The sequence below is a fragment of the Ceraceosorus guamensis genome (genome assembly GCF_003144195.1).
Source record: "Ceraceosorus guamensis strain MCA 4658 unplaced genomic scaffold IE81scaffold_32, whole genome shotgun sequence".
In the NCBI taxonomy this organism is placed as follows: Eukaryota; Fungi; Basidiomycota; class Exobasidiomycetes; order Ceraceosorales; family Ceraceosoraceae; genus Ceraceosorus; species Ceraceosorus guamensis.
The window spans coordinates 43,215-69,001 of record NW_020290027.1 but is presented as its reverse complement, the minus strand read 5'-3'; the positions used below and the strand labels follow the sequence as shown (position 1 = coordinate 69,001).

The 25,787-nt window shown below is 55.6% G+C and overlaps 11 protein-coding genes across 11 annotated transcripts; 8 read left to right on the top strand and 3 right to left on the bottom strand.

Annotated features, from left to right (window-relative positions):
• Nucleotides 1-24: 24 nt before the first annotated feature.
• IE81DRAFT_366790 (hypothetical protein) lies at nt 25-2,017 on the top strand. Its single transcript, XM_025517035.1, has 3 exons — nt 25-771; nt 862-1,318; nt 1,408-2,017. The coding sequence occupies exons 1-3, from the start codon at nt 75-77 to the stop codon at nt 1,679-1,681; spliced, it is 1,428 nt and encodes a 475-aa protein (XP_025369363.1). The 5' UTR covers nt 25-74; the 3' UTR covers nt 1,682-2,017.
• IE81DRAFT_140108 (hypothetical protein) lies at nt 1,583-2,321 on the top strand. Its single transcript, XM_025510343.1, has one exon. It carries the CDS (start codon nt 1,692-1,694, stop codon nt 2,067-2,069), a length of 378 nt encoding a protein of 125 aa, XP_025369362.1. The 5' UTR covers nt 1,583-1,691; the 3' UTR covers nt 2,070-2,321.
• Nucleotides 2,322-2,621: 300 nt separating this feature from the next.
• On the top strand, nt 2,622-4,796 carry IE81DRAFT_139845 (peptidase M24A, methionine aminopeptidase). Its single transcript, XM_025510341.1, has 5 exons — nt 2,622-3,254; nt 3,390-3,934; nt 4,028-4,359; nt 4,446-4,478; nt 4,554-4,796. Exons 1-5 carry the CDS (start codon nt 2,887-2,889, stop codon nt 4,662-4,664), a joined length of 1,389 nt encoding a protein of 462 aa, XP_025369361.1. The 5' UTR covers nt 2,622-2,886; the 3' UTR covers nt 4,665-4,796.
• Nucleotides 4,605-5,723, top strand: IE81DRAFT_139969 (hypothetical protein). The gene has a single exon (XM_025510342.1). The coding sequence runs from the start codon at nt 4,928-4,930 to the stop codon at nt 5,495-5,497; it is 570 nt and encodes a 189-aa protein (XP_025369360.1). The 5' UTR covers nt 4,605-4,927; the 3' UTR covers nt 5,498-5,723.
• Nucleotides 5,724-7,049: 1,326 nt separating this feature from the next.
• Nucleotides 7,050-9,196, top strand: IE81DRAFT_347616 (acid protease; the record flags this gene model as incomplete). The annotated part of the gene is made up of 3 exons (XM_025516171.1): nt 7,050-7,418; nt 7,493-8,206; nt 8,276-9,196. 3 exons carry the CDS (start codon nt 7,050-7,052, stop codon nt 9,194-9,196), a joined length of 2,004 nt encoding a protein of 667 aa, XP_025369359.1.
• A 1,976-nt stretch (nt 9,197-11,172) lies between these two features.
• IE81DRAFT_323685 (hypothetical protein) lies at nt 11,173-12,315 on the bottom strand. Its single transcript, XM_025514023.1, has 3 exons — nt 11,909-12,315; nt 11,564-11,652; nt 11,173-11,443 (listed from the first exon to the last, which is right to left on the bottom strand). Exons 1-3 carry the CDS (start codon nt 11,998-12,000, stop codon nt 11,406-11,408), a joined length of 219 nt encoding a protein of 72 aa, XP_025369358.1. The 5' UTR covers nt 12,001-12,315; the 3' UTR covers nt 11,173-11,405.
• Nucleotides 12,316-12,569: 254 nt separating this feature from the next.
• IE81DRAFT_341531 (hypothetical protein) lies at nt 12,570-16,718 on the top strand. Its single transcript, XM_025515659.1, has 3 exons — nt 12,570-13,232; nt 13,315-14,983; nt 15,057-16,718. Exons 1-3 carry the CDS (start codon nt 12,695-12,697, stop codon nt 16,294-16,296), a joined length of 3,447 nt encoding a protein of 1,148 aa, XP_025369357.1. The 5' UTR covers nt 12,570-12,694; the 3' UTR covers nt 16,297-16,718.
• Nucleotides 16,719-17,347: 629 nt separating this feature from the next.
• IE81DRAFT_323684 (hypothetical protein) lies at nt 17,348-21,289 on the top strand. Its single transcript, XM_025514022.1, has 3 exons — nt 17,348-18,722; nt 18,891-20,327; nt 20,399-21,289. Exons 1-3 carry the CDS (start codon nt 17,811-17,813, stop codon nt 21,038-21,040), a joined length of 2,991 nt encoding a protein of 996 aa, XP_025369356.1. The 5' UTR covers nt 17,348-17,810; the 3' UTR covers nt 21,041-21,289.
• Nucleotides 21,290-21,413: 124 nt separating this feature from the next.
• IE81DRAFT_347611 (hypothetical protein) lies at nt 21,414-22,292 on the bottom strand (the record flags this gene model as incomplete). Its single annotated transcript, XM_025516170.1, has 3 exons — nt 21,414-21,673; nt 21,767-22,221; nt 22,285-22,292. The coding sequence occupies 3 exons, from the start codon at nt 22,290-22,292 to the stop codon at nt 21,414-21,416; spliced, it is 723 nt and encodes a 240-aa protein (XP_025369355.1).
• Nucleotides 22,293-22,709: 417 nt separating this feature from the next.
• Nucleotides 22,710-24,471, top strand: IE81DRAFT_323682 (quinone oxidoreductase putative). Its single transcript, XM_025514021.1, has 5 exons — nt 22,710-23,187; nt 23,288-23,527; nt 23,607-23,676; nt 23,747-23,909; nt 23,996-24,471. Exons 1-5 carry the CDS (start codon nt 22,998-23,000, stop codon nt 24,416-24,418), a joined length of 1,086 nt encoding a protein of 361 aa, XP_025369354.1. The 5' UTR covers nt 22,710-22,997; the 3' UTR covers nt 24,419-24,471.
• A 21-nt stretch (nt 24,472-24,492) lies between these two features.
• Nucleotides 24,493-25,787, bottom strand: IE81DRAFT_290582 (Aldo/keto reductase; the record flags this gene model as incomplete). Its single annotated transcript, XM_025511857.1, has 4 exons — nt 24,493-24,938; nt 25,021-25,213; nt 25,379-25,490; nt 25,576-25,787. The coding sequence occupies 4 exons, from the start codon at nt 25,785-25,787 to the stop codon at nt 24,493-24,495; spliced, it is 963 nt and encodes a 320-aa protein (XP_025369353.1).

The following is a 25,787-nucleotide window of genomic DNA, read 5'->3' as shown; positions in this document are numbered from 1 at the left end:
CGCTCGAATCGATCCCTATACCATCCCGCCATCGAGCAGCTAGCAGCTGTGCGAGCGTTACATGCTACCGCTGCATGGCGATTTCGCTGCTTGCCTGCAACGTCTCGTCCATCACAAGACTCACGTCTGGCTCCTCGAGACATTCACGTCGACGGCCACCAGATTTGCATCCAGCTCGGAAGCGTTTGATTGCGTACACAGGGCTCACCGCTCGCATCCATTTTCCAGAACAATCATCCGCACTTGCGCAAGCTCGTCGTCGCCTCACTCGACAGGCGAGACCTAGCTGTGTTTTGTCTCACTTTGCTGTGCTGCAGCTAGCAAGTGCAAGCCTGCAAGCCACTCCCCTCCCACGACGAGTCAGGACAATACACCTACTAGGAGGCACGTCGACCTGGCGGGCACTTCCAGTACTCTTGCATCCAGCAGTCGTAGGAAGCAATCCAAGGGGTAAACAGTCGCCCAGACCCTCCGCCTCTTTTGCACCACTCCACATCGACCAACACCTCGTCAAGATGGCATTTCTTCCAGACTCGACGGCGCATCCACCTGCCGCATCTCAGGTCCTGCCCCCTTTCGCCGCCTCAGCATCCGGTCTGCAATCTCTTGGATCTCAGGGTCGGCTTTCTGGCTTTGCGCGCTCCGACTCGGTAGCTAGCGTAGCTAGTCAAAGCTCCGATGCGGGCGCTAGAGGCAGTCACAAGCTCAGCGCAAGGGTTCCCCCTCACGTCGAGAATCGCTTGGAGTACTTGGGAATGGAGAAGCGAAGCTGTGAGCGAGACACTAGCGATACGGATCGTTGAGTGATGCGACGTGCACGGTCTGACGATCGCTGACCTTGCTCGACTTCACCTTGCACAGATGTCGCTAGGGGATATCGCTCTCCAGCAACTTCCATTCCCGAGCCGAAACACGACAACGGCGTCTGGCCCTTGGGAGCTGGGCCTCCACCAGAAATGAGCGAGAAGCAATCTCGATTCGAAGCAGCTTTGGCAGCGCGCACGCTAGGGGTCGGGCTCCACTCTGGATCGCACGCCAATCCTCGTCAAGCACTGAACGAAGGTAGCTCGCAGAAGAAGCTGGGCAAAAGGACGGCAGCTTGGAGCAGGACTGCTACAGCTCCTGCTCGCGAATTGCTGCCTTATGGAGGCTTTGAACGAGCGAGCAGCTTTAGCAGCGTCGCTACTGCTTCGCCGGCTAATCACGCAGCCGGAGACGAGTGGCCGTCGGACAATGCGCTCCAACCTGTGCAGCTCACACACGCTGGTGGACGCAACGCCGTTCTCGAGATGGCTTTTGCAGAGGAGGAAGAGTACGGGTGAGTGCATCCGCAATCCCAATCGCGTGTACGCCATTTGCTTGCTCCACTTCTTCCACTTGCTGATGATGTACTTTTCCCTCGACCAGTGTGCCACCTCTTTCTCCCATTTCTTCCAACTCGGAGGGAGAAGCGAGCCCATCGACGTCTCCTGAAGAGTCTCTCCCCAGCTCATTTGTTCACAAGCCATCGCCATTAGGAGGACTTGGCGCATCGACTGCTTTGCAAGGGCGCAAAAGTGGATTGGGAACGAGGGCCAATGGCTTGAATCGCGCTGCTGCACAGACCATGCCAGTGCAAAAGTCGGAGCCTTGGACCCAGTGGAATTTTAGCGAGGCGGCAAGGAACGACACTGGCTTCTGAAGCGTTGTGCATGTTCAAGACGTTCATAGCTGGATGCTCCTGCGCCCACAGCCTTTCGTGTTCTGCCAGCGTTCGCTACATCAGACGAGACAAACTCGCAGCGCCAACTCTTCTCGTTGGCTCATACGTGACATGGTCCGATTTGAGGAGAATCTTCATTCAAGATTGTGTTCAATTGATTTCACTCCACGCAAGCATGACGCACAACACTTCGTTCCCATACCTACACGACCACCAGATTGATACACATGTTCCACAATTTCTCGCTCGCCCCACGCACCGACTCGAGTGGCCATGTCGCCACATTTTCCAACAAATCATGCGCGTCCTAGTGATACGTCTTGCTTGTTCAGTGAAGATGCGTGTGTTGCGCGACGGCCTCCGGTAGGCTGGCGAGCAGCAGGCGGATGCAGTCATGGAGACTACCAAGGCAGTCAGAGCTAAAATGGTACCCACATTAGGGCCCGCCTTCATTCCCACTTGTCCAGTTGGCGCGGGTGCTCGACCATGCATTTGAAATTTGAGAGCGGATATCGAGTCCCTGTCACTCACCCCTCGAGTCACAGAAGGCGACCATTGAAGATGAGGCCGGGGTTTCGGTGTACAGGCCGGTAAGCTATGCACCGCATCGGTAGCAGCGGCCGTAGGTGGAGGGAGCAAACAAGCAAAAGCGTGCCAGCACCCGCCGCTCCCATCGTGCACCCTCACAGCCTATACCTGTAGCTGTGAGCGGTGTGAGTGGCAGGCCGCTGGCGCGCCACGTGAGCGTTTTCGCCCCGCTTGATTGTCGACGCGCCACGCCCGCCACCCATGCAGCAGGAGCACTCTCACCTTTTCGCAGATGGACTCACGGCTGCGCATGCGACGCTCACGCAGGCGCAGCAGATTTTAGCCGCATTAGATTCAAGCGAGTGATCGATGGTCACGAGTCGCGTGTGTGTGGGTGATCCATTCTTGATTCATTGATTGTGATTCCAGATTGGTGCGATGGCATCAAAACAATGAAGTGGTCGATGCCGATTTCACCTGTTCATCAGCTACCTACACCATCCCGATTCTCGCACCTCTTTACAGTCATCGACACAATCGTGGCTATTGTTGTTGGAGTCGCAAGCGTCAAGAAGCTTCATCGAGACACTCTTTGAGGGTCCATCACCCTTCAAACGGCTCGATCGGTCGCACGCAAGCGTCACTTCGTCACAACCATGTCCTCCACTGCGGATCTCGCTTCCAAGGCCGAGGCGGGCGCCAAAGCGGCAGCAGGAGATCTGGCTGCCAAGGTGAATGCCGTCAAGCTGGACACCAACGGTACCAATGGAGCAGCAGGCGCTGCGGCTGATTCTGGAGACGAAGAGGACGACGCCGTAGGAGCTACGCCGGCTAGTGGCGATGCTGCCACCGCTGCAAAGAAGAAGAAGAAGTCTGGAGCTGCGAAAAAAAAGAAGCAGGCGGCGAATGGAAAGAAGAGCGTAAAGCAGACTGATCCTCCCACTGTCGGCCTCACAAAGATCTTTAGCGATGGCATCTTCCCCGTCGGAGAGATTCAAGAGTATGATGACAAATTCTACAATGAGTGAGTGGCGCTTCACGGAAACGACCTGCTGCCGCAGGAGGGTCGGAATGGTAGGAATGAATGCGCGCAGTATGCCTTGCGCGCTGTTCGTCTTGTTGCGGCCGAGTCACTCACAACGACGCTCTGCACTCACAGCAATCGCAAGCGCATCACTGCTGAAGAGCAGCGAGAGCGCGACAGGATCGCACAGCAAGAAGAAGGAGCAGACTTCAACTATGCTCGAAGAGCCGCCGAGGTTCATCGCACAGTCCGTGGCTATGCGCGCAAGGCGATCAAGCCAGGCATGACGATGACGGAGATCGCCGAGCTGATCGAGAATGGCACGCGCACGATTGTAGAAGCCAATGGGCTCGAGAGTGGCATCGGTTTTCCCACCGGCTTGTCTCTCAACGAAGTCGCTGCGCATTACACGCCCAATGCTGGAGATAAGCGCGTGTTGCAAGAGTCGGACGTGCTCAAGGTCGACTTTGGTGTGCACGTCAAGGGCCGCATCGTCGACAGCGCTTTCACCCTCACTTTTGGTGATAGCCCTTGGAACCCTCTGCTCGACGCTGTCAGAAGTGCCACCAATGCCGGTATCCGCGAGGCTGGTGTGGATGCTCGTCTGAGCGACATTGGAAAGATCATCCAGGAGACCATGGAGAGCTACGAGTTTGAAGCGGAAGGCAAGACGCAAAAGGGTGAGTAGCGGAGCGGCGTCTGACCAGCATGAAGCGCAGGTCGAAGCGCATCGGTACGCTTTTCTGAAATGCTGCCTGCATCCGCGCTCGTAGTCAAAGTCGTCAAGAACCTCAATGGTCACAACATCGACAGGTACAAGATCCACGGCGGCAAGTCCGTGCCGTGCATCCCCATGCCCGAGATGAAGGACCGCATGGAGGAGGGAGAATACTTTGCGATTGAGACTTTCGGCAGCACAGGCAAGGGCTACGTCGAGAATACCGGGGATTGCTCTCACTACGCCAGAAAAAACGTTGGCAGACACGTCCCGCTGAGAGTTGCCTCTGCTAGGAGCTTGCTGCACACCATCGACAAGAACTTTGGAACGCTGCCCTTCTGTAGAAGGTATCTCGACCGACTCGGCGAAAAGTCATATTTGCTGGGCGTGAGTGATGATGATGATGGGTGCGATACTGCAGAAAGGGCGACGGCTAATGTGCAGGCTCTTGACACCCGTGCTCATCTTTGCAGCTCAAGCATCTCGTTCAGATGGGCGTCGTCGAGGTGAGTGGCACGTTTCACGAGCTGAGTGTGCACGCTTTGCTGACGCCGTGTCTTGATCTTGCTTTCTGTCCTCAGGATTACCCGCCTCTCGCCGATATTCCCGGCTCCAAAACGGCTCAGTTCGAGCATACATTCCGCGTTGGCTACGGCTACAAGGAAGTGCTGAGCCGAGGCGACGACTACTGAGTCATCTCCTCCTCAAGTCAAATGAGCGGTGATGTGAGGAGCGTGGGCAGGGGACTGAGTGGCTAGTGGAGAAGAAGGAAGTCTTATGAGAGACATTGGGGGAGTGCAGACCTCCTTTCGTCTACGTCTCGGTTGGGGACTCAAAAGTTGAGGGCAATGGTGTGCCCTAGGCTCCATACGCGGATGGTTTCGCCTCGTGACGTGAGATCCTTGAAGCGGTGTAGGCGTGCTTGCTAGCTTTTCTGAGCTGGATTACTTTATCTATGTCCTTTCCGAGGTCAGCCAAGCTAGCTAGCGCAACTAACACTACTTTTGAGCAGCTCACGAGACAGCACAAGCGCGTTTCTTTTCGTCGTATCGAGGACAATGTCATCTGCATGTTTCGGGAAAAAAAAAAACAAAAAAATTTCAAAAGAACAAACAAACGCCTGTACAAGTTGCGTGTGCGCGGAAAGGTGGTGGTGGCGGTAGCTCTCAGATGGCGCAGCTACAGCCGTAGCGCGCGGTATGGACCAGATCAACCCAGTGCGGAGTTCGCTGGTGCACCTATTTGTGGTCTCGATGATTACGATCACAACACTCACAACTTGGCTTGGTCACAAAGCCCAGTTGCATGCCAAACTCGGTCCATAGGCTTCTCGGGTGCTCTGAGCTTGGGCAAGAGGAAGCCAGCCGGCTCGCCTGGCTTGGATCCAATTATGACTCCCGTGAGCGGCTACTCAAGACTGATCCTCGGGTCGCGTATGCGATCTTCGAGAACCTTCCAGCACAATCATGGCGGCGAGTACCTGCTGTACCGGTATCACGAACGACGCGCACGCGCACGCGAATGATATGCTGCGACCTGCGCGTCTGAGCGCGCGCGCGGGTAAATGTAGGAACCGATGTCGATGAAGCCTCTTCCATCATCGTGGGCACCATTGACTCCGATTCACATTCCGTGATTGCTTGATTCGCGAGCACGACTCCGATCAATCGAGCATCGAGCATCGACGAGCTTAATCCTCGAGTCGGAGCAATCGAGCATTCGAGCTGCCTACAGGTAGGAGAGCCAGCGGTGATGCGTCTGCATTGAAGCGGAACGTGGAACACGAACGGCGGCCACGCCCGATCGGATGGCCGTTCAACATCAACTCGAACGACCTACAGCTGCAGCTCTAGGCGAGCGCGCGGAGCGTCACCAGGATGCGACCGCTCAACGGACGTGTCTCATCGCGGGGGTAGAGTCACGAGTGCTGTGACTGCCTGCACCTTTGCGTTCAACGTCGAGCTGCAGCTGCCTCAATCAGGTAATCGCAGGCACGGCCTTCTGCTGATCAAGCCGAGCACCAGGCAGCAAAGTTGTCCCTCGCATTCGTCTTGTAACCTCTACGTTGCAGTTCGACAGTACATCGAGTCGCAGCATAGGATTTGCCGAACGGCTGTCTTCTCTACGGTGACATCCGACTCGCGGATTCTCCATCGCCCGGTCAACGGTACTTGACGTAGAACGTGCCTGCCCGTCTGCCTGCTTTATCTGGTTGACCTGGCACACGGAACTCGACTGTGCTGAGAGAGAAAGTGCGGCAGCATTGGCTTGAAGACCGGCAGAAGCCACAGCGCCGAAAGAAGGTATCATTGCTGTAGCCTGCATAGCTCATCCGCGCCCCAGGCGCAGCAAAGCACACCTACAATCTTGAGTAGTCGTTGGCCGAGGACTCGCTCCAGCCGTTGAGGGATGGTCCAGTCGTGGTCGTGTGGTCGGCTTGACCTTCCGAATCAGGTCTCATTCAATGTCCGTCCTGGGCACACGGCAACGTAGCCGATTAGGCGGAGCTGGATGAACCAAGCAGAGATGCCCGCCGATGTCTCTGTGCAGCTGACAAAGTGACCGCCGAAAGGAAGCCCGACTGTGCGCAGGGTGCCTGCACCAGTTCTCACGCTGCTGTTCGCTTCTAAACCTTACGCCCTCTTTCTTCCTACTTTAACGAGCAGGGCTCCTTCATCTTTGCTTCGACCACCCTTTCTTCAGTCAACTCCCGGACGAGTGTCTGACTGTCTTCTCACCCAACCACCTTCTCTTTTCTTACCTCCTCTTCTTCTTCATCTTCTCTAGCCCACGCCAGTGCGGCTCAGGACGGAGACAGGTCTCCTCTTGCTCGAGAAACTTTTTTTACTTATCTCCTACTCCCTTTGCGTCATCCTTTACTTTTCAAGAGGCAGGTCGTGAGTCTTCTGGATGAAGCTGGGCCTTCGGAACGCTGCTGTGGGTGGGGCTGACATGGCATCCTTCTGCTCCTCAGCTCCATTTACGTTCTTTTGCGATTAGACTGTCTCTCTCACTGCTTATTTGGCATTGTATAGAAGCATCCCCGATTGCCTGCGACCCCGATCCATCTCGCCAGCATGATCGCCCTTCGCACGCCCTTTCTGTCTCTGCTCTTCCTAATCCTCGCGGTCTCCATCGACAACTTCAACGGTCTACCAAGAACCGGTGTGTCGGCAGCGCCCTTGATCGGAGATCGTGTGAGCACCGAAGGAAAGCTGTTGGAGCGCTCTCCGCGTCCTGAACCTTTCAGAAACCCGCGAGTGGGTATTGTGGTGAAGACGGGTCAACCGAACCCTGCGACTTCGGCCAGAGACGTGCAGGGTGGCTCGAGGGCCGGGGTAAATGCGATTGGGAGGCGAAGTAGCTTTCAGGATGTAGAAGCCGGCAAGGGCGGATTGATCGTTCCCCTCAGACATCTCCCTCCTCGGGGTGAAGATGCTGGTCTGGTGAGTAGCTGATCAGTGTACGACACGCAGGTGTGCCAGACTAATCAAGTACAATTTCTCTTGGCATATCGCAGGTCCTTCAAGTGCATCTGAATCGCGCCGTCTCAAAGCTAGCCCGCATGACTGCTCGAGCCGCTCCGACCTCCGAGGAGCTCTTCGCTTCCTTGGCTCGCAGAAGAGAGCAAAGCATTTTCTCGGCCAACAAGCGCTATTTCCGTCCTCACGAGGGCGAACATCCTCTTCCGAGAGCCGAACACTCCCCGCCACTTCCATCCCAACGAGCAGCGGCAGTCGGCCAACGTAAGAGGGCGCCAGAGCCAGAGCCCGTCAAGTTTGCGAAGGGCAAACATGGTCGCATCGGTGTGGTGATCCAGCATCGCGATTCGGAAGAGTTGGGAAGACGCTTGCTGGATAGTCTCACGGGTCTCTTGGGTGGCAGTGAGAGCGCAGCTGCATCGGCAGCATCTACTGCCAAAGCTGGCGTCACAGCAGCAAAGGCTTCGAGTTCGTGCAAGGCGAAGTCTGCACCGCAGGCCGCTCCCACCACGTCGAAGACGATAACGGAGCAAAAATCCAACGCTGCTGCGCCGAGCAAAAAGTCAGCGGCTGACGCTGACGGCAGTGCGGGATATCCCAAGGCTGCTCTGGATGCAGCAGCCGCTGGCGGTCTAAAGAACGCGTCGAGTCCCAGTGCTCAGCAAAGTCTGGGCCTCGATATTGAGGCCAATGACGTGGGCTACGTCGCGACAATCCAAATCGGTAGCGAGAACACGCCTTTCCGTATGCTAGTGAGTGCAGTGTGAAAGTGCGCCATCCAACGTCACCGCATGCCCATGCTGACGCGTTCGCACACTCAGGTCGATTCTGGCTCCGCTGACACATGGGTGGGAAGCACCAAATGCGACAATTGTAGCGGAGTCCATCAAAAGCTCGGCAAAAGCGTCTCGAAGACCTTTCAAGGAACCACGAACCCTTTCAGCATCACGTATGGTACCGGCTCGGTCTCTGGCATACTGGGGCGAGACGACGTGTATATCGCTGGGATGAAGCTGGCAAACCAGACGCTCGGCCTGGCACGCAAAGAGACGACCGATTTCAGCGATCCTGGCGTCCCCTTCGATGGGCTCATGGGTCTTGCAAAACAAGAGCTGGCTAATAGCAAGAGTCCGACCCCAATCGACGCTCTCTACAGCGCGAAGTTGGTGCCTGCCCCGGTCATGGGATACCACCTGGGTAGAGCCTCCGACGCTGACAATGACGGCGAAGTGACTTTTGGCGGCGTCGATGCGAGCAAGTATCGTGGTGCTTTGAAAGAAGTTGGCAATGTGTCGAAGCAAGGCTTTTGGGAGATCAACCTGGATGGAGTGACCTACGACGGCAAAAAGATCTCTTCGATCAGCGGCACCGGCAAATCTCAGCGCACAGCGATCCTCGACACTGGCACAACGCTCATCGTCGCCCCTCAAGCTGATGCCGACGCTGTCCATAATGCCATCAAGGGATCCAAGCCGGACGGACAGGGCGGCTACACCATTCCCTGTACCACATCCGGCAAGCTCTCCTTCAGCTTTGGCGGGCAGGACTGGGAGATGAGAGCTGACGACATGAAGTTCTTGCCTGTGGACTCGAACAATCTCAAAGGAGACTGCATCTCGGCCATCTCGTCTGGTGATGTTGGCCAGGCAAACGAGTGGCTTGTAGGAGCGGCTTTCCTGAAGAATGTCTACCTTGCTACCAACACCAAAAGTAACAGCGTTGGGCTTGCTACCCTCACCTGAGACGGCAATCTTTGCTTGTGTACTACTGCCATGGCACTCAGCGTGGCCGCGGCGATAATGCATGAAACAAGCTGCTGTTGATTGCATGACATTAGCTTGAGCCCAATTTGAGATTCGTCGCGTTCGGAGGCCCTGCTTGCGATTGCTCTTTGACCTGTTGACACAGTCTCTGCACCTCGTCTTGGTGATCCTTGAGGAATTCACGAGCTGCCTGAAATCGGATCTCGATCCACTCTTCCAAATTCTCGTCCTTCTCGTGCTCCTTCACTCGACCGTCCTCGTGCTCAAGAGCGGGTCGAAGACGCATGAGACACCCCCACGCGACCCAAGTGAGCTTGGCAGATATGCCCCACAATCGAGCACGAGCAAGTCGGGATTGCTGTCGTGAGCTTTCCTGCTTCGGCGTTGTCGGGCTGGACGAGTCAGCGCGCTCAGCTTCTACCGCTTGCCAGTAGGCGTCGACGAGATGCCGAGTCTGCTCCAGATTGAGCTCGCATTCGGATGCGAGGTTACCGAGCTCGAAGGAAGGCCAACCCAGACCTGATAGCTCCCAATCAATGATGGAGTACGTTGCACGGCTACCAGCACAGCGAGTGCCTCCTGAGGAAGCACCGCCTGTCCTTGAAGCAGTCTCCGACTGCGCTCGAATGAAATTGGCCGCTAGGAGATCGTTGTGACAAGGACACTTGTCTTCTGCAAACTCCAACGCGTCTTCGATTAGTTTCAATTTCGGCAGCAACTCCTGTTGAATCGCACGCAAAGCTTCAGATCGATGTCTGCTTCCTCTCCCTCGAGGCAAGTGACGAACGAAAGCCGGAAGCATTTTGGAATGACACACTCACCAGGTACCCCGGAGGTGTCTCTCCTCCCACCTTGTGCAGCGTGCGAAGATACCTGGCTCGAGCATCACGAGGCACGAATTCGTTGCAAAAGCTGGGAGATCCCAAAGCTCCTGCTCGACTGAGATGCAAACGAGCAATTGGCTCTACAAAGGCCATCAGATCCGGTGTGCGCTGCCCACTGCACAGATCTTGCACATCTTGATTTGCCAGTGTTGAGCCGTCTACGTATCGAAGGACCATCGCTCCACCAGTTCGCAAGCCTTTTGGTGCTGATTCTGGATGTCCCAGCTGGATTTCAGCAAGGACTTGGTCGGCGTCATCCGAGTTTCCTAAGCTCGCCGGGCTGGGCGCGATGAAAAGAAGGAGCTCGGGCGAGATTCCGAGTGTAGCAGCGTGTCGACTTGCGGACACCTCATCATGCCGACTGATGCTGAGCAACTCGGCAGATGTACGATCCAACAGCCGCACGACCAGTCTTGCGCTCGAGAGGGTAAGAAGGCATGCCCGATTGGTCAGCCCACCATTGAGCATCCGACAGGGTCTGACTCCTTGCTCTTGTTGCCCACCGTCTCGTCGCTGTCCGACGCTATGGCGCAGTGTCCTCTCAAGCTTTCGCACCACCTCTTCAATGGGGGTGTAGCGGAGTGGGAGGTCAGGCCATCCTTCAAAGGCACTTGAGGAGCCGTCGCTCATTCTTTACACGCTTTCCTTTCGTAGATCCGGCATTCACACACTCTGTAGCTTGTTGCCATCGATCAACGCAAGCCTTTTCTTATGGTGGTAGTGGTGGTGGTGGGAGCCAAAGGAGCTGGGGACGCGTGGCATGCACGCTCAGCCTCGCACCACGTTTGCCCACCAATCAGACAGTCACCAGTCATATGTAAGCCGGCCTTTCGAATGTGCAACCACTCGCTTGCGCAGACCGTCATACCGAGCGCATCATAGGCACAGAGACAGCTCACTACACCGTCGTCCTCATTCAAGCCTAGCCACGAGGAGGTGTGCCAGAGGCTGCCATTCTTTGAAAGTAGATGGGCCAGGGCAGATCCCAAGACTCTCGGCATGTATGCGCACCCGATGACTCCTACTACACAGACCACGGATGCGTAGTCTGACCCAGCAGTCACACCTTTACCTGTTGTAACGAAGTCTTAGCATCAGAGGATGATGAATGTATAGTACAACGGAGGCTGCGCGAAACGTCCGGCAGCAATGTGGGATTGAGTTTTGGTGAGGAGCGGTTCACCCAGTGTGGCATCGCCAGGAGGCGCTCCCTCGCCCACTAGACCACACTGTCATTCCTTACACTCCCTCATCAGCCAGCGAAGTGGCCCTGCGCCCAGGGATACCTGTTAGGAGCCTGCCCTTCATTCTTCCAAAAATCGAACGTCTGCTCGTTTGGGGCCTAGAGTGGGGACAAGGCATGAGAGGGACGCGGAGGCGTCAGTCTGAAGCTCAGCATACTGCTCTTGAGGGCTAGGTGTGTGCGCTACTGGCATGCTTTCCCAGCAGAGCTATGACTCACTGATGAGAGGATGAAGCTGCGCCAGGTACACGATGGTCCACATGAGGTAGCAGCATGTGAGGGTGAGGATGGCAGAAGTCCTGATCAGACTGGGAGGGGCGAAGGCGAGCAGGAGTCAGCATGGATGTCTTCGTCGCGCCTCTCTGGCACAGCTGCGCAGGTTGCGTGAGGCGTGGAAGCGGGGCAGGTCTGACCGGCTTTGGATCGGCAACACTAGCAGCTTTGTCGACTGTTTGGCGGTCCTGCGGCTGCCGGGCTTCCAGTTCTCGACAGGGAATGGCGCATCGCCACTCAATCGACGCCTTCCAAGCGACATATTGCCGCAAAGTCTCCTCGGTCACTCACACCTGATTCGGGCCTTTAGGGGTGACCAGCCATGATCCGGCTCCTGCGATCGCAGCAGCGACCAAGACCCAGATGACCGTGAAGCCAGACATGATCGCGAAGCAGCCGTAGCGGACTCGAAGCAAGGATCTGCACAGCTGAGTGAAGCCCGGTCGAAGTGCGATCTGGAAAGCGGCCGCTGTCGGATGTGAGGGAGGATTAAGGTAGACGTACTCGGGAGAGCACTTCTCGGATCCGCCGAGGACCTGGATGTGAAGATGGGAGTTCGCAGTTGCTGCTTACCAGATGACACGTAACGTGAGTGTCTTCGGGAGCGGTGTGTTCGTCGGACTTGCGGGCCGAGGAGGTGCAAAAGGGAGAGGTCGAGTACGCTCCGGACCGCTGATTGAGGTGCGCTATTGAATCGGCGCTGGCTTGTGACTTGTGGTGCTCTAAATGAACGAGCGAGAGAGCGTGTGCTACCTTGTGGCTCTATCGTACGAGAAATCCCCCACACAGCCCCTAGCTCGGCCAAATCACAAATTCACGCTTGCCTACACCGCGCATTGCATGCGGGCACCGTAAACATGCCCGGGCGATCAGCTCGTAGCGCGTTGTGTGCATGCGGAACCCACCAAGACTTCAGATCGACGGACCCCTGACGCAGGAGGCAGCTTCTAGAGTTTCCTCGCCAGATCCACCGCTGCTGGATGCACGCAAGGACCGTCGAATCTCGCTCCGCATTCCATTCTCACCCTCTTGCTTGGCTCCAAGAGCTCATCAAAGGCCGCGACAGGTCATTTGATCATGAAGGGATTCTTTGCGAGGCCAGGAGCAGGGCGCGCCGCTGGAGCGACACCGGGAGGGGCGGCCAACGCAGCAGCTGGAGCTTTGGCGTCCTTGTCCCTCCCTGACTACCCTCAGCCATTGCCAGAGAAGCTCCTCTCCATTCACGTCACGGAAGCGGGGCTGTTTATTATTCCGCAGCAGCCACATCATCACTCGATGGAGGCAACGACTCGCACGCAAAGCTCGAGACCTGCACCCTCACCACTACGGACTACGGACGAGGCTAGATCGCAAGATGTCGCGCACGAGAAGCGCCGAGAGGATGGGTCATTATCCTTGCAACATTCTGCACCGCTAGGGGCTTCCAGTCGAGCTAGCACTTCCGCTGCGGGTGGGAGTGGTAGCACAGCAGTCAAGATAAGTTGGGGCAGGAGCGCAAAGGTCTCGAGCTTGACCGTTAAACAGGCCAAGGAGAAGCTGAGCAACGTTGGCGAGCTCAATGAGGGCGCTGAAACACTTGCTTATGGCGTGGTGGGATTGATCAGGGTCTTCAAAGGTGAGCAATCGCCGCATACAGGCCAGCTCATGCGCATGACTCCGGCTAAACGAGATTCTTTCGTGTCGAACTGCAAATGCAGCCGCGTATCTCTTGGTTGTCACCAGTCGAACGCATGCAGGCGACTTTCTACACACCTCTTGTCCTGTATATCGCTCCACAGGAGTGCTCAGCATTCCACTCGAACCTCAGAGAGCTCGAGAGGCGCTTCGAAGCGAGTCGTTGAGGCAAGCGAAAGTCCCCGCAAAAACGCAGTCGAGCTCGTCTTCATCATCAGAGGAAGAAGACGAGGAGGAACCTGACGATGTTCAGACTCCGGCTGCTCTGCCTCGGACTGAAGATGAAGCGACTATAGATGCTGATACGCACGCGGGAGGCGCCGCGGCGCTCGCCGTGGGCGGAGCTGCCACGATGAGGCCTGCACGCAGTGGACCTTGGCTGCTACGAAACGCGCACGGCAAGAGCGTGTCAGAAAGCGGACCGGGAGCGAAGGCGGCTGCCGCGACATCTCCGAACGATGCGGTTGATGCACCTTCACCGGTGTCTGCCGCCATCAGCGCAGCATTCGAGCCTGCTGGCGCAGTTGCCGATGCTACTCTCGGCGCTGCGGCATCAGAGGGCAAGATCCCAGCTTTGTCCGCCGACGAGCGGTATCACGAAGCTCTCAAGGCGGAGCTCGAAGAGAAGGTTGTCACAGAGACCGCAAAGCAATATGCTAGGGGTGAGATGTTGTTCTCGTACGATTTCGACCTCACAACACCGCTACAGCGCAAAAACCAAAGTGCGGCGACACCAAGCGCATCCACCACTTCGCCGAGCTCTCAAAGAGGTCCCACTGCCTTGCCTTGGGAAGAGCCAAACGCGCGGCTGCCTTTATGGAAGAGAGCTGATTCGCGCTTCTGGCACAATCAGAGCCTGAGCAAAGATTTTGTTGATGCGGGTCTGCATGGATTCGTTCTGCCTTTGGTACAAGGCTTCTTCCAAGTGGCCCAGCTGCCAGTCGACAACCCGAGTCCACCGGGATCTCCCGACGTAGCTGGGGATGCGATGGACGAAGTCAGCGCGGCCACTGCTTCCTTGCGGTCTGATGCGTATCTGCTCATTATTTCACGCCGATCGAAGGAACGTGCTGGCCTCAGGTATCAGCGCCGTGGTATTGCAGAAGATGGTAGCGTCGCCAATTATGTGGAGACCGAACAGGTGCTGCTGGTTCGCCGGTATGGCAGCAGCTCATCAGAACCGAAATCTACAGAGAAGCTCGAGGACGCCACGGCTCATACGCTCGCCTTTGTGCAATTCAGAGGAAGCATACCTCTTTTCTGGACTCAAAGCCCATTCCATCTCAAGCCTCCGCCTCAACTCGAGCGAAGCGCAAATGAAAACGCGAACGCCTGCGCTCGGCATTTCGATCTGCAGGTTGCGCGGTACGGCTCTGTGACGTGCGTCAACCTCGCGGAGCAAGGAGGCAAGGAGGGCGTCATTACGGAAGCTTACAGGAAAGCCGTCGAGAACTACGGCGGTACAACGAATGAGAGCACAGGCAAGAAGCCCGTCAGATATGTACCGTTTGACTTTCACAAGGAGTGCGCGGGCATGAAGTTTGAGAATGTCTCCCGACTGCTTGGCCGCATGAAGGAGGAAGATGTGCTTACAGCCATGGACTTCTATTGGAGATCTTCAGGCACAGCCATTGAACAACCCAAGGTCTTCTCGATGCAAAAGGGTGCTTTCCGCGTCTCATGTTTGGACTGGTGAGACCGCGCGTTGTCACACGCAAGCGCAGAGCACGGCGCGCTTACTGCAGCACGCCTTCACTTCGCACAGTCTTGATCGCACAAATGTCGTGCAGTCGGCATTTGCTCGCTATATGCTTGGCGTCCAGCTGCAACGTCTCGGCCTGGACGTGCCAGCTGCTCGCGGAGAACGGGACGAAGCGTTTGATTATGCCTTCAACGATAGCTGGGCCAACAACGGCGACATGGTGTCGCAGATCTATGCGGGCACTCGAGCTCTGAAGGGAGACTTTACACGTACTGGCAAAAGAAACCTATTTGGAATGATGAACGATGCCACTGCCAGCGTGTATCGCATGGTGCAAGGTGCCGTCACCGACTTTTTCAAGCAGACGGTCATGGACTTTCAGTACGGGTACATCAACACCGCAGCGCTGGAGAGATACAACGACAATCTAGCGGCGCAAGATCCGTCGGAGCAGCACAGACTTGCACGCGTCCGTGCCGGCGCTATAGACAGCTGCGCCAGTCAGGTGCTGGGTGAAGATGAAATCAAGCTTGCGGGCTGGACGCTCATGTCGCCAATCGAACCCAACCGCATTCAATCAGCAAAGCTCGAAGAGAAAGTCGTACTGCTCACCTCCAAAGCGCTCTACTCATGTGGCTGGGACTTTACCGCCGAGAAACTGTCCGAGTATTCTCGCATCCGCCTGGGAGATGTCACAAGTATCCAAAAAGGAACCTATATCTTGGCGCCACATGAAGGCTACCATCCAGAGAAGCATTGGGGTCTTATTGTTCGCTATATTGAAGGAGAGACTCGCGTCAACTCTGCCACTAGCATGCGCAACGTCGCCCCTCCTGCTGAAGCGGCCGGAAAGAGTGGCTCACTCGGAGATCAGCACTTCGTAGCCTTCCGAGCTGTGGCGGATGACTTCGTGGGTACACTCGATGCACCCGAGCCTTCAGAAGCTGCCACGTCGTCGGCTCCTTCTCGACGCTTTTGGCGCCTGTCGGGCAAGACGGGCTCGATTGATAAAGCGGATAGCATCAAGAGTCCAGACGAATCAGTAGCCGATACGCCCCTCACCTCGCACGACATCGTTGACCGCATCGTCGCGCTGGTCGTAGAGCAGTGCGCCGATGCTGGCGCTTGCGATCCGGGCGCTGCGAACGCAGTTCATCCGACTGATGAAAATGAAGAGGACCGCACGAGCGAAGCAGATGCTTTCGTCAAGGAGGAAACGATTCAAAGTCTAGCTCAGGCTAAGGCCAATGCTGGACTGTTCGCACCGCTCATCGAGGGCCTGAAAAGACGCGTGTGGCTCTGACCCAGCCCTCAGCACTCAATATCATTCTATATGCACAAAGTGGCGTCGCTCAAGCACCTTGGCCCTCCTGCACCTCACTCCTTTAGACTGCTCTTCTTCTTACTTTCAGGCACATTGCAATCACGTCCACCTCGCGTTTCTCACCTCCGCCACTATTCGTGCATCTCCACCAACTCGTAATCGACCATCTCAGCTCTGGCATATACCCCATGCTGTCTTGCCGTGCCCTCTTGTGCACCTTTCTCTTGCACCTTGCGAGAATGGACATGCAATTTGAAGCGTATCTTGCCGCGGAGATAGCGAACCGTTGAACGACTTGCCTGCTTATTTCCGGACGAGGGATGACCTTTGTAACCTCTCACACAGATCCCTTGACCCTGCACGCGGATCCGCACGCCGCTATCTTACCCAATTCACGATTAAGATTGACGACGTCGACTTTGAAATTCAATGATTCACACTCAAGACTGACCTGCTGATTCATGATTGGCGGCCAAGTCAATCGTGAATCGCGGACAGGTCACGAGGGCGCACCGTCGGAATTGGTGAACAACGTTCAATCACGAATCATGCACTCTGGCGTCGAAATTCGGCTGAATGCGCCTCAATGCATACGCGCAGCCTCAGCGAGGATGCCCTACGGATCAATTTAGAGATGGCCGCGGGGCTGCTCATTTCGATTACGCTCAGATGCTTCACTTTGAATCTAGGGCTTGAAATCGATGGACATCAACGATTGATGTCGCGCAGGTGTTGAATTTGCTGCGTGATTGAATACATCAAGTTTGAAACACATCAAATACTTGCACGGCAAGATGATTCAAATGATGCTTGTGATTTGGGCTAATCCGCGCTAGACATGGCACGCGCCGGCACGCGCGAGCCAATCGTGAATCTGCATCATGCTGTGAGCTGTCCCGTGCTCCAAAGCTGCATGACCGCCAACGATCAAGCTTGGCCCGCGTGCCGACTGACGATGCATGTGCGATCGTGCACCGTTCTGCTGGCGGGCGCCCGAATTCTGATCTCGTGAATCACGAATGATTTCACGGGTCTCTCAAGTCACAATCACTACTCTGACTGAGTCACGGGTCACGAGTCACGCTCCAGTCGCGAATCGTGAATGCACCATCTTCGCCAGCTCAGTCAGTGAGAGACCTTCTTTCCATCTCTCACGCCATCACGCTCTCTTGCCTGTTGCAGAAGTGTCGATCCACGCCGAGCTCGTCAACGGTTTCGAAGAAGGTTCCTCCACGCCGCTCTTGTAAGTCATCCCTCGCACCGCTCTGCACCACCTTCACACGTAGCGGCAGCAGCAGCACAGCGCAGCACGGCACGTCACACATTTCGATCGGCTCGGCTTTGCGCACACCAAGGTTTTGCTGCTAGACCCGCGAGTCAAGCGCCGGTGAGCTTGCGGTCACCAGATCAGCGCTCCAGTGTTGCCTAGCAGAGCTTCACCCAAGCTGGACAGTACCAACAGTCGATCCGCGCATACACTCAGCGCTTCGACAATGTCGAAACCAAGCGCCAGCAAGGGGTTAAGGAGCCAGCAAGGGGCTTTGCTCTTCCTCTGCGTACTTGCAGCCATTCTTGCCTTCTCAAGCTCCCCTTCCCAGGCGTCCGACAATGCTTCAGCAGTTAGCTTTGCAGCCATCCACAGACGGGCGACGATTGGTGGAGCACCAGCTTACGACTTGCCGATGCCTAGGTCGTACGATACGCATCACTATTATGCAGTGCAGATCAAGAGGACGCACTCGAATCACGTGGACATCAGGGATGTGTCCGAAGCGCTTGGCGTGGAGTTCGTCGAAAGGGTCGGAGAGTTGAAAGATCATTGGCTTGTACGCGCAGAAAAGCCTCTAGACCCCTCATCCCTCACACTGGCTGCTCGTGATACAGATCCTCGCTCTTCTGGAGAAGTCAAGATCAAACGCCGGGACTGGAGCGAAGACGAAGATCCTATCATTTCACGATGGCGATCATACAAGCGCTCGCCTCGCCAAAACAGTGCTATCCTCTCCAAACGACAAGTCCATCTCTTTGAATCTATCGTCGACGTGGAGCGGCAGGTGCTCAAGAAGCGTCATAAGCGGGATAAGATTATCAGTCCTTGGGACACACCGGAACACTACCCCGAAGTGCGCGCACCGATTCCTGGTCCTGAACCCCAGCCCTATCCGGATCCTATGCCCCTGCCAATACCAGACGGCAGCAACCTCAAGTCTACTCGCATGCGCCAACAATTCAACATCGCTGACCCCATCTTTACGGACCAATGGCATCTGACGAACGACAAGCGAGACTCTAATGATCTAAATGTCACTGGGATCTGGGCACAAGGCATTCACGGCAAGGGCTCGAACGTGTGCTTGATCGATGATGGGCTCGACTTCAACAGTCCAGACCTCAAGGATAATTTCGTAAGTCAGGGCTTGGAGCTGGCTGAGAGCTGCCACGCACACAGATAATAGTGCATCAGACTCTCAGGCGCCTGCCACGCGCGCTAGAAACTGGGTCTGAGGCGCTGCTGCGAAGTGCTGATCAAGACGACAAGTGGCTTACCCCGAGATGCTATCCTACCCTCGCAGTTCGAAGCCGGATCGTATGACTTTAACACACATACTCCCTTGCCGAAGCCTTTGCACTCCGACGACCAACATGGGACGCGCTGCGCAGGAGAAATCGCTGCAATTAAGAATGACGTCTGCGGCGTCGGTGTTGCGTGGGATGCAAAGGTTGCCGGCGTTCGCATTCTATCTGGACCTATCTCTGATGTGGATGAAGCTGCAGCACTGAATTATCGCTACCAAGAAAATCAGATCTACAGCTGCAGTTGGGGTCCGCCCGATGATGGCCGAGCCATGGACGCCCCAAGGGGACTGATCGCCAAAGCTGTCCTGAATGGTATTCAAAACGGCAGAGGTGGCAAGGGCAGCATTTTCGTCTTTGCCGGAGGAAACGGAGGTGCCTCCGATGATCAATGCAACTTTGATGGATACACGAATTCAATCTACACCATGACGATTGCCGCAGTGGACCGCGAGAATCAGCATCCTTACTACAGCGAGATGTGCGCGTCAAACATCGCAACTGGTTGGAGCAGTGGCAGCGGCGACCATATTCACACTACAGATGTTGCTTGGAACGGGGTGAATCGTTGCACGACTCATCACGGAGGAACCTCTGCTGCAGCGCCTCTAGTCGCCGGTGTCATCGCGCTTGCGCTCCAAGTCCGTCCAGAGCTAACCTGGCGTGACATGCAGCACATTGCCGTTCACTCTGCCCAAATGGTCAACCCCGATGACAAGGATTGGCAAGTCACTCAAGCCGGTCGCCACTACAACCACAAGTATGGCTATGGTATCATCGATGCGTTCAAATTTGTCGAGGAAGCCAAGACTCATACATTGGTCAAGCCTCAGGCTTGGGCTGAGTCCCCAAACGTTACGCTGGCACGTGACAACACCCTCATAACTGGAGATGGTACTCACAGCACGTTCACTGTGACCAAGGAATTCCTGGAGAAGAACAATGTAGACACTCTGGAGCATGTGACTATCCGAGTTTGGATATCTCACGAGCGCCGCGGAGACGTCGACGTGGAATTGGTTTCTCCGCACGGCACCAAGTCAGTACTCGCACGTCCTCGCAGATACGACGACGCCACGACAGGATTCCCTGGCTGGGGTTTCATGACCTTGAAGCACTGGGACGAAGATCCGATCGGAGACTGGAAAATGACTGTTTACGACAGGGCACACCCTAAGCAGACTGGAAACTTCTGGGCCTGGACCATCACCTTGTGGGGTCAAGTCATCGATCCCGCAAAGGCCAAGGCTTGGAATTTCCCAGAAGACAGTATCGAATTCCACGAGACCCTGGAAGCTGCCCCCACCACGACCACTGTGTACCAGCCGGGAGGAGCTGCCAGTCAGCGTCCAAAGCCTACAGACCACTTGCCACCTGACCATGGCTCCCGACCAGGCGAGAGCGACCATGACTTTACCAACAGTGGACCAGGCCAAGTGAGTGGCGCCGCGAGCAAATGCACACAAGAAGCTTAATCGCTGACCACCCACCATTCCTCCTTACACAGAGCTCTCCTGAGGCCGACACCGGCTACTTGGCAGGTCTCAAGAATCGCAGCAGCTGGCTATTCATTGCTGGCGGCGTGGTCCTGATCTTTGCAGGCTCTCTTGCTGCCTTCTTCATCATTCGACGCCGTCGTCAGCGCCGGTTCGGACCTGATGCAGCCGCAGCGTACGAATTTGTGCCTGGAGAAGAGGACGAAGAGATGGCGATGAGTGCGATGGGAGGGTCTGCAGGTGCGACTGGTGGAAGAGGGGGTCGACGTGCACGCGCGAAGGAACTGTACGATGCGTTTGGAGAGGCTACGGATGATGAGGACGAAGGCGAAGAGGATGCTTTGGTCAAACGAGGAGCCAGGCCCGGCCAGTATAAGGACGAGCCCGACACTCCAACGGTTCGGGAACATAAGGAGGGAGAAGAAGATTCGAGATTCGCAATCTCCGACGAAACCCAGACTCCGCTCACAGCCGAAACGCCAGCTCGAGGTCGAGGCCAAGCCACTTCTCCAGCACCTGTACTTCGAAGTCAAGAGATGGACAAGGGCAGGAGCGAGCAGTTGCTTTTCGATGCGGAAGATGACGATGAAGAGCGGGGCGAAGAGGGTAGCGGTGGAAGTGGAGGAAGCTGGCAGGATGCATCTCGACCTTGAGCGGGCCAGGGATGTCAAGACGTCATTTGCGCTCCTCCGCATGACCGCTTGGGATGCTAGCTTTTGCGATCACGCGTATGACCTCTGACATCCGGTCGCAGACTCAAATCTATAGTCGATGCAGGGCGGCCCTAGACAGCCTCCAGATGCTGCAGAGATGCATTGCCAATTGCAGCCCTCAAAACGCTTTATGTGAATATGTATCTGCTAGGAGCTTGCCTGACCAAGAAACAGATTGATGCAAACCGAGACACGAGACGTGTGAAAAGGGCGGCGCGGAGTTCCAGTGTCTAAAGTCTTGGTAAATTGTGAGGCGGTAAGTGGCTGGACGATCCGCTCTCATGGTATAGCCGCAGAGCCGCGGGCTGGGCTTTCACCAGTCGCTGGAACCAGCGATGAGCGCCGCAATTCTTTCCAAGCCCTTCTGGTCCTCCTCGTCGAATCCGTCCAATTCTTCGCAGTCGATGTCCAGCACGCCGATGATGATATCGTCATCACTTTTTGTGTTCACTCTAGACGCTCCCCACTGATCTGCCCTGTCCTCCAAAGAGTGGCCAGAGAGGGCTGAACGGGGAATCACGAGGGGCAGAACTATTTCTGATTTGGATGCGCTGTCACAGGCGATATGACCCGCTGAGATGAATGGATCGCGTCCAGAATCAAGACATTCATATGAGCTGAGCTAGACATCGAGGGTGTATGCGGCATCCGTCCGAGAGCACTCACGATAAGCGTCAGTGTCTTGTACCCTGACTGTCCGAGGAGGCAAGATGGCGCTAGCATCTGCACACACCCCTTTGCCAGCGATGCTTGGGATGGCTTGACAAGCTGGCAGACCGACGAAAGGACCAAGTAGCAGCGTAGGTCTCTTTTGCTTGGCCGCGCCAGGTATCAAGGGCGAAAGGAGATAAAAGCCGGCCCAATTGATTTTCTTGGGCGCAAAGTTTCCGTGGCCGTTGCTGCTGGCGCTGTTGCCATTACTGCTGCCATTGACGTGCACCGATTGAGATTTGGGAGAGGACTTCCAGGCATTTAAACTGAAATAGATGAGCGATGAGGCGTTTGAAAGATTGGACACCCAAGCTCTTTGATCTGATAATAGACCTTCAAGCTGTTCTTCCAAATGAGCGTAGAATTGTGCACTGCTCTGGATAGAGTCTGGCAGCAGGGCAGCATCGGCGCTGTAGAGAATATAGAGAGCGTGAGGAAGGACTCGCTTGATTTTGATGAGAGGCTTTACTCACTGCACCATTTCTAGCCAATACTATTAGAGGCAATCTAGAACGTGCTCCAACTAAGTCTTTCCTATTTTCTACTCAATGCGCGGCCCTGCCAGTAGGCCAGCAGAATTCTTGACTTCACAGATGGCCTTTGCTCTTGGATCTCAACAGCTGCGGCCCTTTTGACTGCCTGCTACGCATGTGATGAAGGAAGTTAAGATGAATGCAACGAAGGCGATTTGCAATCAAAAGGAGCTTGCCATACGTGTACAGCTAGCTATAGCTGACTGACGGAATGCTGCGCTGCACGGCCGCCGTTTTGAAACGGAATCGCGTTCATTCACATCATTCACGATTGTGATTCATGCCTTTGCGCGTGTATATATTTTGCGCGTAAATATATATAGCTGCATGCTGCCCGCGCTTCCAGACTTCGCCGCGGACGCAGACGCGGCGGCGGCAGCATTATTAGCATGATGTATGGAAATCGCGAGGGCACGCGCGGGCTGGCTCGATGGCGTGCTTTGGCATTTTATCGGCCGAAAAGTCACAACAACGGAGGCGCCCTCCACATGATCACGAATGCTGCAGCTTGGGGAGCAGAACACCGACCGCCGGTTGTCCTTACTAGAGAGCTGTACGCTCGCACCAGAACCACAATCAAAACAGCCAAACACCACGTCGTTTCCCAGGAGTAACAGAGTGCTCCATCCCAAAGCAAGGTTGAGCATCCCAGTATGGCCACCAACATGCGTGCGATCCACATCAAGGGGGACAAGGGCCCAGCGAGCGCCCTCTATATCGGAGAAGCGCCCGCTCCAGCCCTCCAAAAAGGTCAGGGAGCGAAGGAAGATGAGGACAAGGTGATTGTGAGGATCAAGTACGCTGGCATCAACCGAATGGACACTTTGCAGAGGGAAGGCAAATGTGAGTTTGGCGTACATCGTCATTGAGGACAGGGCGCAACGAAGCGGTGGCGCTGACCGTGGCGCATACATCCACTCTTGCTGCTCTTGCCTGCCGGCAGATCCGATTCCCCCAGGAGCGTCGCCCATCCTAGGCGTCGAGTTCTCAGGCGTAGTGGAGGATCTCGTACCCTCCGCATCATCTAACGACCCAACGACTTCCAACGGCCTCAAAGTAGGTGACGAAGTGTTTGGCTTGAACACGGGTGGATGTTATGCAGAGCTTGTCAAGCTTCCTGCTAGGATGGTCCTCAAGAAACCCAAAGAAATCTCGTGGGAGGAAGCTGCGGCTATACCAGAGGGTGAGTATCGAGACTAGGGGAGTCCCGAGTGATCTAACCTTGACCGATCGCTCCCCACTTGCCATTCTTAATTCATCAGTCTGGCTTACCGCTTTCCAAGCACAGCGGTGGATAGCCAATCTCCAGCCAGGTGAAGATATTCTGATCCAGTGAGTGGATTTGCGAACACTGCGCAAGGGAACGCCGATGAATGGCGTTGACGAGCTGCATATCGTGCAGTGCTGGAGCTTCCTCTGTGGGCCTCGCAGCGATCCAGCTCGCCAAATCCTTTGGAGCTCGGCACATTTACGTCACTGCTGGAAGTCAGGAGAAGATCGAGTCCTGTAAGAGTCTCGGAGCCACAGAGGGTATCAACTACAAGACAAGTGTTTGGGAAGAAGAGGTGAGGCGGTTGAAAAAGGCTCTTTGCGCACATTGCAAGTGTCTCTGCTGCACTACTGACAGTTCGCTGACCCCACCCTTTGCCAGCTGAAGAAGCTTACGTCTTCGCGCGGCGTCAATGTGATCATGGACTTCCTGGGCGGGCCATACTTTGGGCCCAACATAAGATCACTAGCGCTCGATGGCCGGCTTGTTCTTCAAGGTCTGATGGGCGGCTCACCAGTGTGTGAAGTGGATTTGACGCAAGTGCTAGTCAAGAGGCTTCATATCGAGGGCTCCACCCTGCGAAGCCGCAGTCTGGAGTATCAGAGCAGCTTGATGCAAGATCTGCTTAAGTCCGGAGTGCTTGAGAAGATTGTAAAGGGGTGCGATAAGCCGGGCAAAAGTGCATCGGACGAGCATCACCGCATCGCCATTCACAAAGTGTTCGATTGGGCGCAAGCAAAGGAAGCGCACGAGGAGATGGAGGCAAACAAAAACACGGGCAAGATCTTACTCAAAATTTCCTAGGCATCTCGCAGAGATGAGGAGATGAGCAATGCAAATTGAATTGTGACATCGGGTCGATGCATTGTGCCGCCTATCTATTCCCCGTACACTTGCTTTCTGATTTCGTTGACCTCACTGACCGTGAGCAGATGACCCTCGCCGTGCCTGTTGTTGACCACCTGGACAGCTTGCCGCATATGTTTTTCGTCTGTTGTTCCTGTCAAAACGCAGCACCGCAAGCCTTGTATGCCCATGCCTTGGTTGACGAATTTGTAGACGACCTGAGCAGGTGTCCAGTCGTGAGCGATGGCTGCGCGAACCACAGGTTCGCTCCGCAAGAGTGCGGGATTGCCAGTCAGTGTCCAGAAAGGCTGATAGTGGATCGCTCGTCCTTCAGAGTCGTTGGGCGATAGGACGGGGGAAAGCGTGGAGAGCAAGGAAACGTCGTGTCCCGAGCTGCTGTGCCAGCGATTCTGCAATGCAAGGGGTCGGATGTTGATCGATTGCAATAGGGCATTCCATATCCTCGAATCGTACACATCTTTGAGCAGCAAGTTGCGTCGTTGTGCGAAAAATTCAGCTAGAAGCTGACGCGCGCGCGGGATCAACTCTCAATAACTCACTGCTGAAGCCAATATGTCTCACCCAGCCCTCCTGTACAAGCAGTTCCATTTCTTGCCACGCTTGCAGCGTCTCTTCGAGGCTTCGCAAGGGTGAGTGTAAGAGATAACTATCGAGCCAAGGTCTGGTCTTGCCGTCCGGTGAGATAGCACCTATGGGCTTGAACTTGGCAAAGTCCGGCAGACCAGAAGGATGCTGCTCTCCTTCATCGCTAGCGCTTGGTCTTCCGAGAGCGCTTTGTGTATAATCTACACTTCGACCTTTGCCTTTGTTCGAACCGGAAGCCCCACTCGTTTGAGCGAGGCCTGCTGCTTGCTTTGCTGCTTCTAGAAGCTCGGCTTTGTCCCACCTGTCGCTGACGTGAAGATTGCGCAGGGAAGCAAATGCGCTGTGGCGGATCTGTTTCCGGACTGGCCAGCGCGGATCGTATGGGACAGGACCCGAAAGATCTTGCCCGTCTTTGGAGGTGAATCTGAGAAGAATAGCGCCGACATCAGATCAATCCATTCAGACAGGTATAAGAGGGGTGGTCACAGAGCCTACGACATCAAGCTCACTTTGTCTGCAACCAGACCTCTTCTCGTCGAGCCACGCCGGCCTCTTCTAGCTGATGAAGAGCTTGACCGACCAGTTCTTCCCGGTAATGTTTCCTCTGACCAGCGGTGTCGATGCCTCGAAATCCGGCAGTGATGGCAGTGAAGACGAGTGTAGTTGTTCGCGTATCCTTCCAAGCCGTGCCGTAGAGAATGTCGGGTATGGAAGGAAGCAT

Excerpts from the sequence above, each read along its gene's own strand:
- IE81DRAFT_366790 (XM_025517035.1), top strand. The coding sequence starts at position 75 with ATGGCGATTTCGCTGCTTGCCTGCAACGTCTCGTCCATCACAAGACTC. Across the intron at positions 772-861 it reads GGGAATGGAGAAGCGAAGCT|ATGTCGCTAGGGGATATCGC; the intron begins GTGAGCGAGACA and ends CACCTTGCACAG. Across the intron at positions 1,319-1,407 it reads GCAGAGGAGGAAGAGTACGG|TGTGCCACCTCTTTCTCCCA; the intron begins GTGAGTGCATCC and ends TCCCTCGACCAG.
- IE81DRAFT_139845 (XM_025510341.1), top strand. The coding sequence starts at position 2,887 with ATGTCCTCCACTGCGGATCTCGCTTCCAAGGCCGAGGCGGGCGCCAAA. Across the intron at positions 4,360-4,445 it reads AAAAGTCATATTTGCTGGGC|CTCAAGCATCTCGTTCAGAT; the intron begins GTGAGTGATGAT and ends TCATCTTTGCAG. Across the intron at positions 4,479-4,553 it reads TTCAGATGGGCGTCGTCGAG|GATTACCCGCCTCTCGCCGA; the intron begins GTGAGTGGCACG and ends TTCTGTCCTCAG.
- IE81DRAFT_140108 (XM_025510343.1), top strand. The coding sequence starts at position 1,692 with ATGTTCAAGACGTTCATAGCTGGATGCTCCTGCGCCCACAGCCTTTCG.
- IE81DRAFT_341531 (XM_025515659.1), top strand. The coding sequence starts at position 12,695 with ATGAAGGGATTCTTTGCGAGGCCAGGAGCAGGGCGCGCCGCTGGAGCG. Across the intron at positions 13,233-13,314 it reads ATTGATCAGGGTCTTCAAAG|CCGCGTATCTCTTGGTTGTC; the intron begins GTGAGCAATCGC and ends CTGCAAATGCAG. Across the intron at positions 14,984-15,056 it reads CGCGTCTCATGTTTGGACTG|TCTTGATCGCACAAATGTCG; the intron begins GTGAGACCGCGC and ends CACTTCGCACAG.
- IE81DRAFT_139969 (XM_025510342.1), top strand. The coding sequence starts at position 4,928 with ATGTCCTTTCCGAGGTCAGCCAAGCTAGCTAGCGCAACTAACACTACT.
- IE81DRAFT_323682 (XM_025514021.1), top strand. The coding sequence starts at position 22,998 with ATGGCCACCAACATGCGTGCGATCCACATCAAGGGGGACAAGGGCCCA. Across the intron at positions 23,528-23,606 it reads AGCTGCGGCTATACCAGAGG|TCTGGCTTACCGCTTTCCAA; the intron begins GTGAGTATCGAG and ends TTAATTCATCAG. Across the intron at positions 23,910-23,995 it reads CAAGTGTTTGGGAAGAAGAG|CTGAAGAAGCTTACGTCTTC; the intron begins GTGAGGCGGTTG and ends ACCCTTTGCCAG.
- IE81DRAFT_323685 (XM_025514023.1), bottom strand. The coding sequence starts at position 12,000 with ATGTCTGGCTTCACGGTCATCTGGGTCTTGGTCGCTGCTGCGATCGCA. Across the intron at positions 11,653-11,908 it reads CCTAAAGGCCCGAATCAGGT|TCTGATCAGGACTTCTGCCA; the intron begins GTGAGTGACCGA and ends CGCCCCTCCCAG. Across the intron at positions 11,444-11,563 it reads GCAGCTTCATCCTCTCATCA|GCCCCAAACGAGCAGACGTT; the intron begins GTGAGTCATAGC and ends TCCCCACTCTAG.
- IE81DRAFT_323684 (XM_025514022.1), top strand. The coding sequence starts at position 17,811 with ATGTCGAAACCAAGCGCCAGCAAGGGGTTAAGGAGCCAGCAAGGGGCT. Across the intron at positions 18,723-18,890 it reads CAGACCTCAAGGATAATTTC|TTCGAAGCCGGATCGTATGA; the intron begins GTAAGTCAGGGC and ends CTACCCTCGCAG. Across the intron at positions 20,328-20,398 it reads CCAACAGTGGACCAGGCCAA|AGCTCTCCTGAGGCCGACAC; the intron begins GTGAGTGGCGCC and ends CTCCTTACACAG.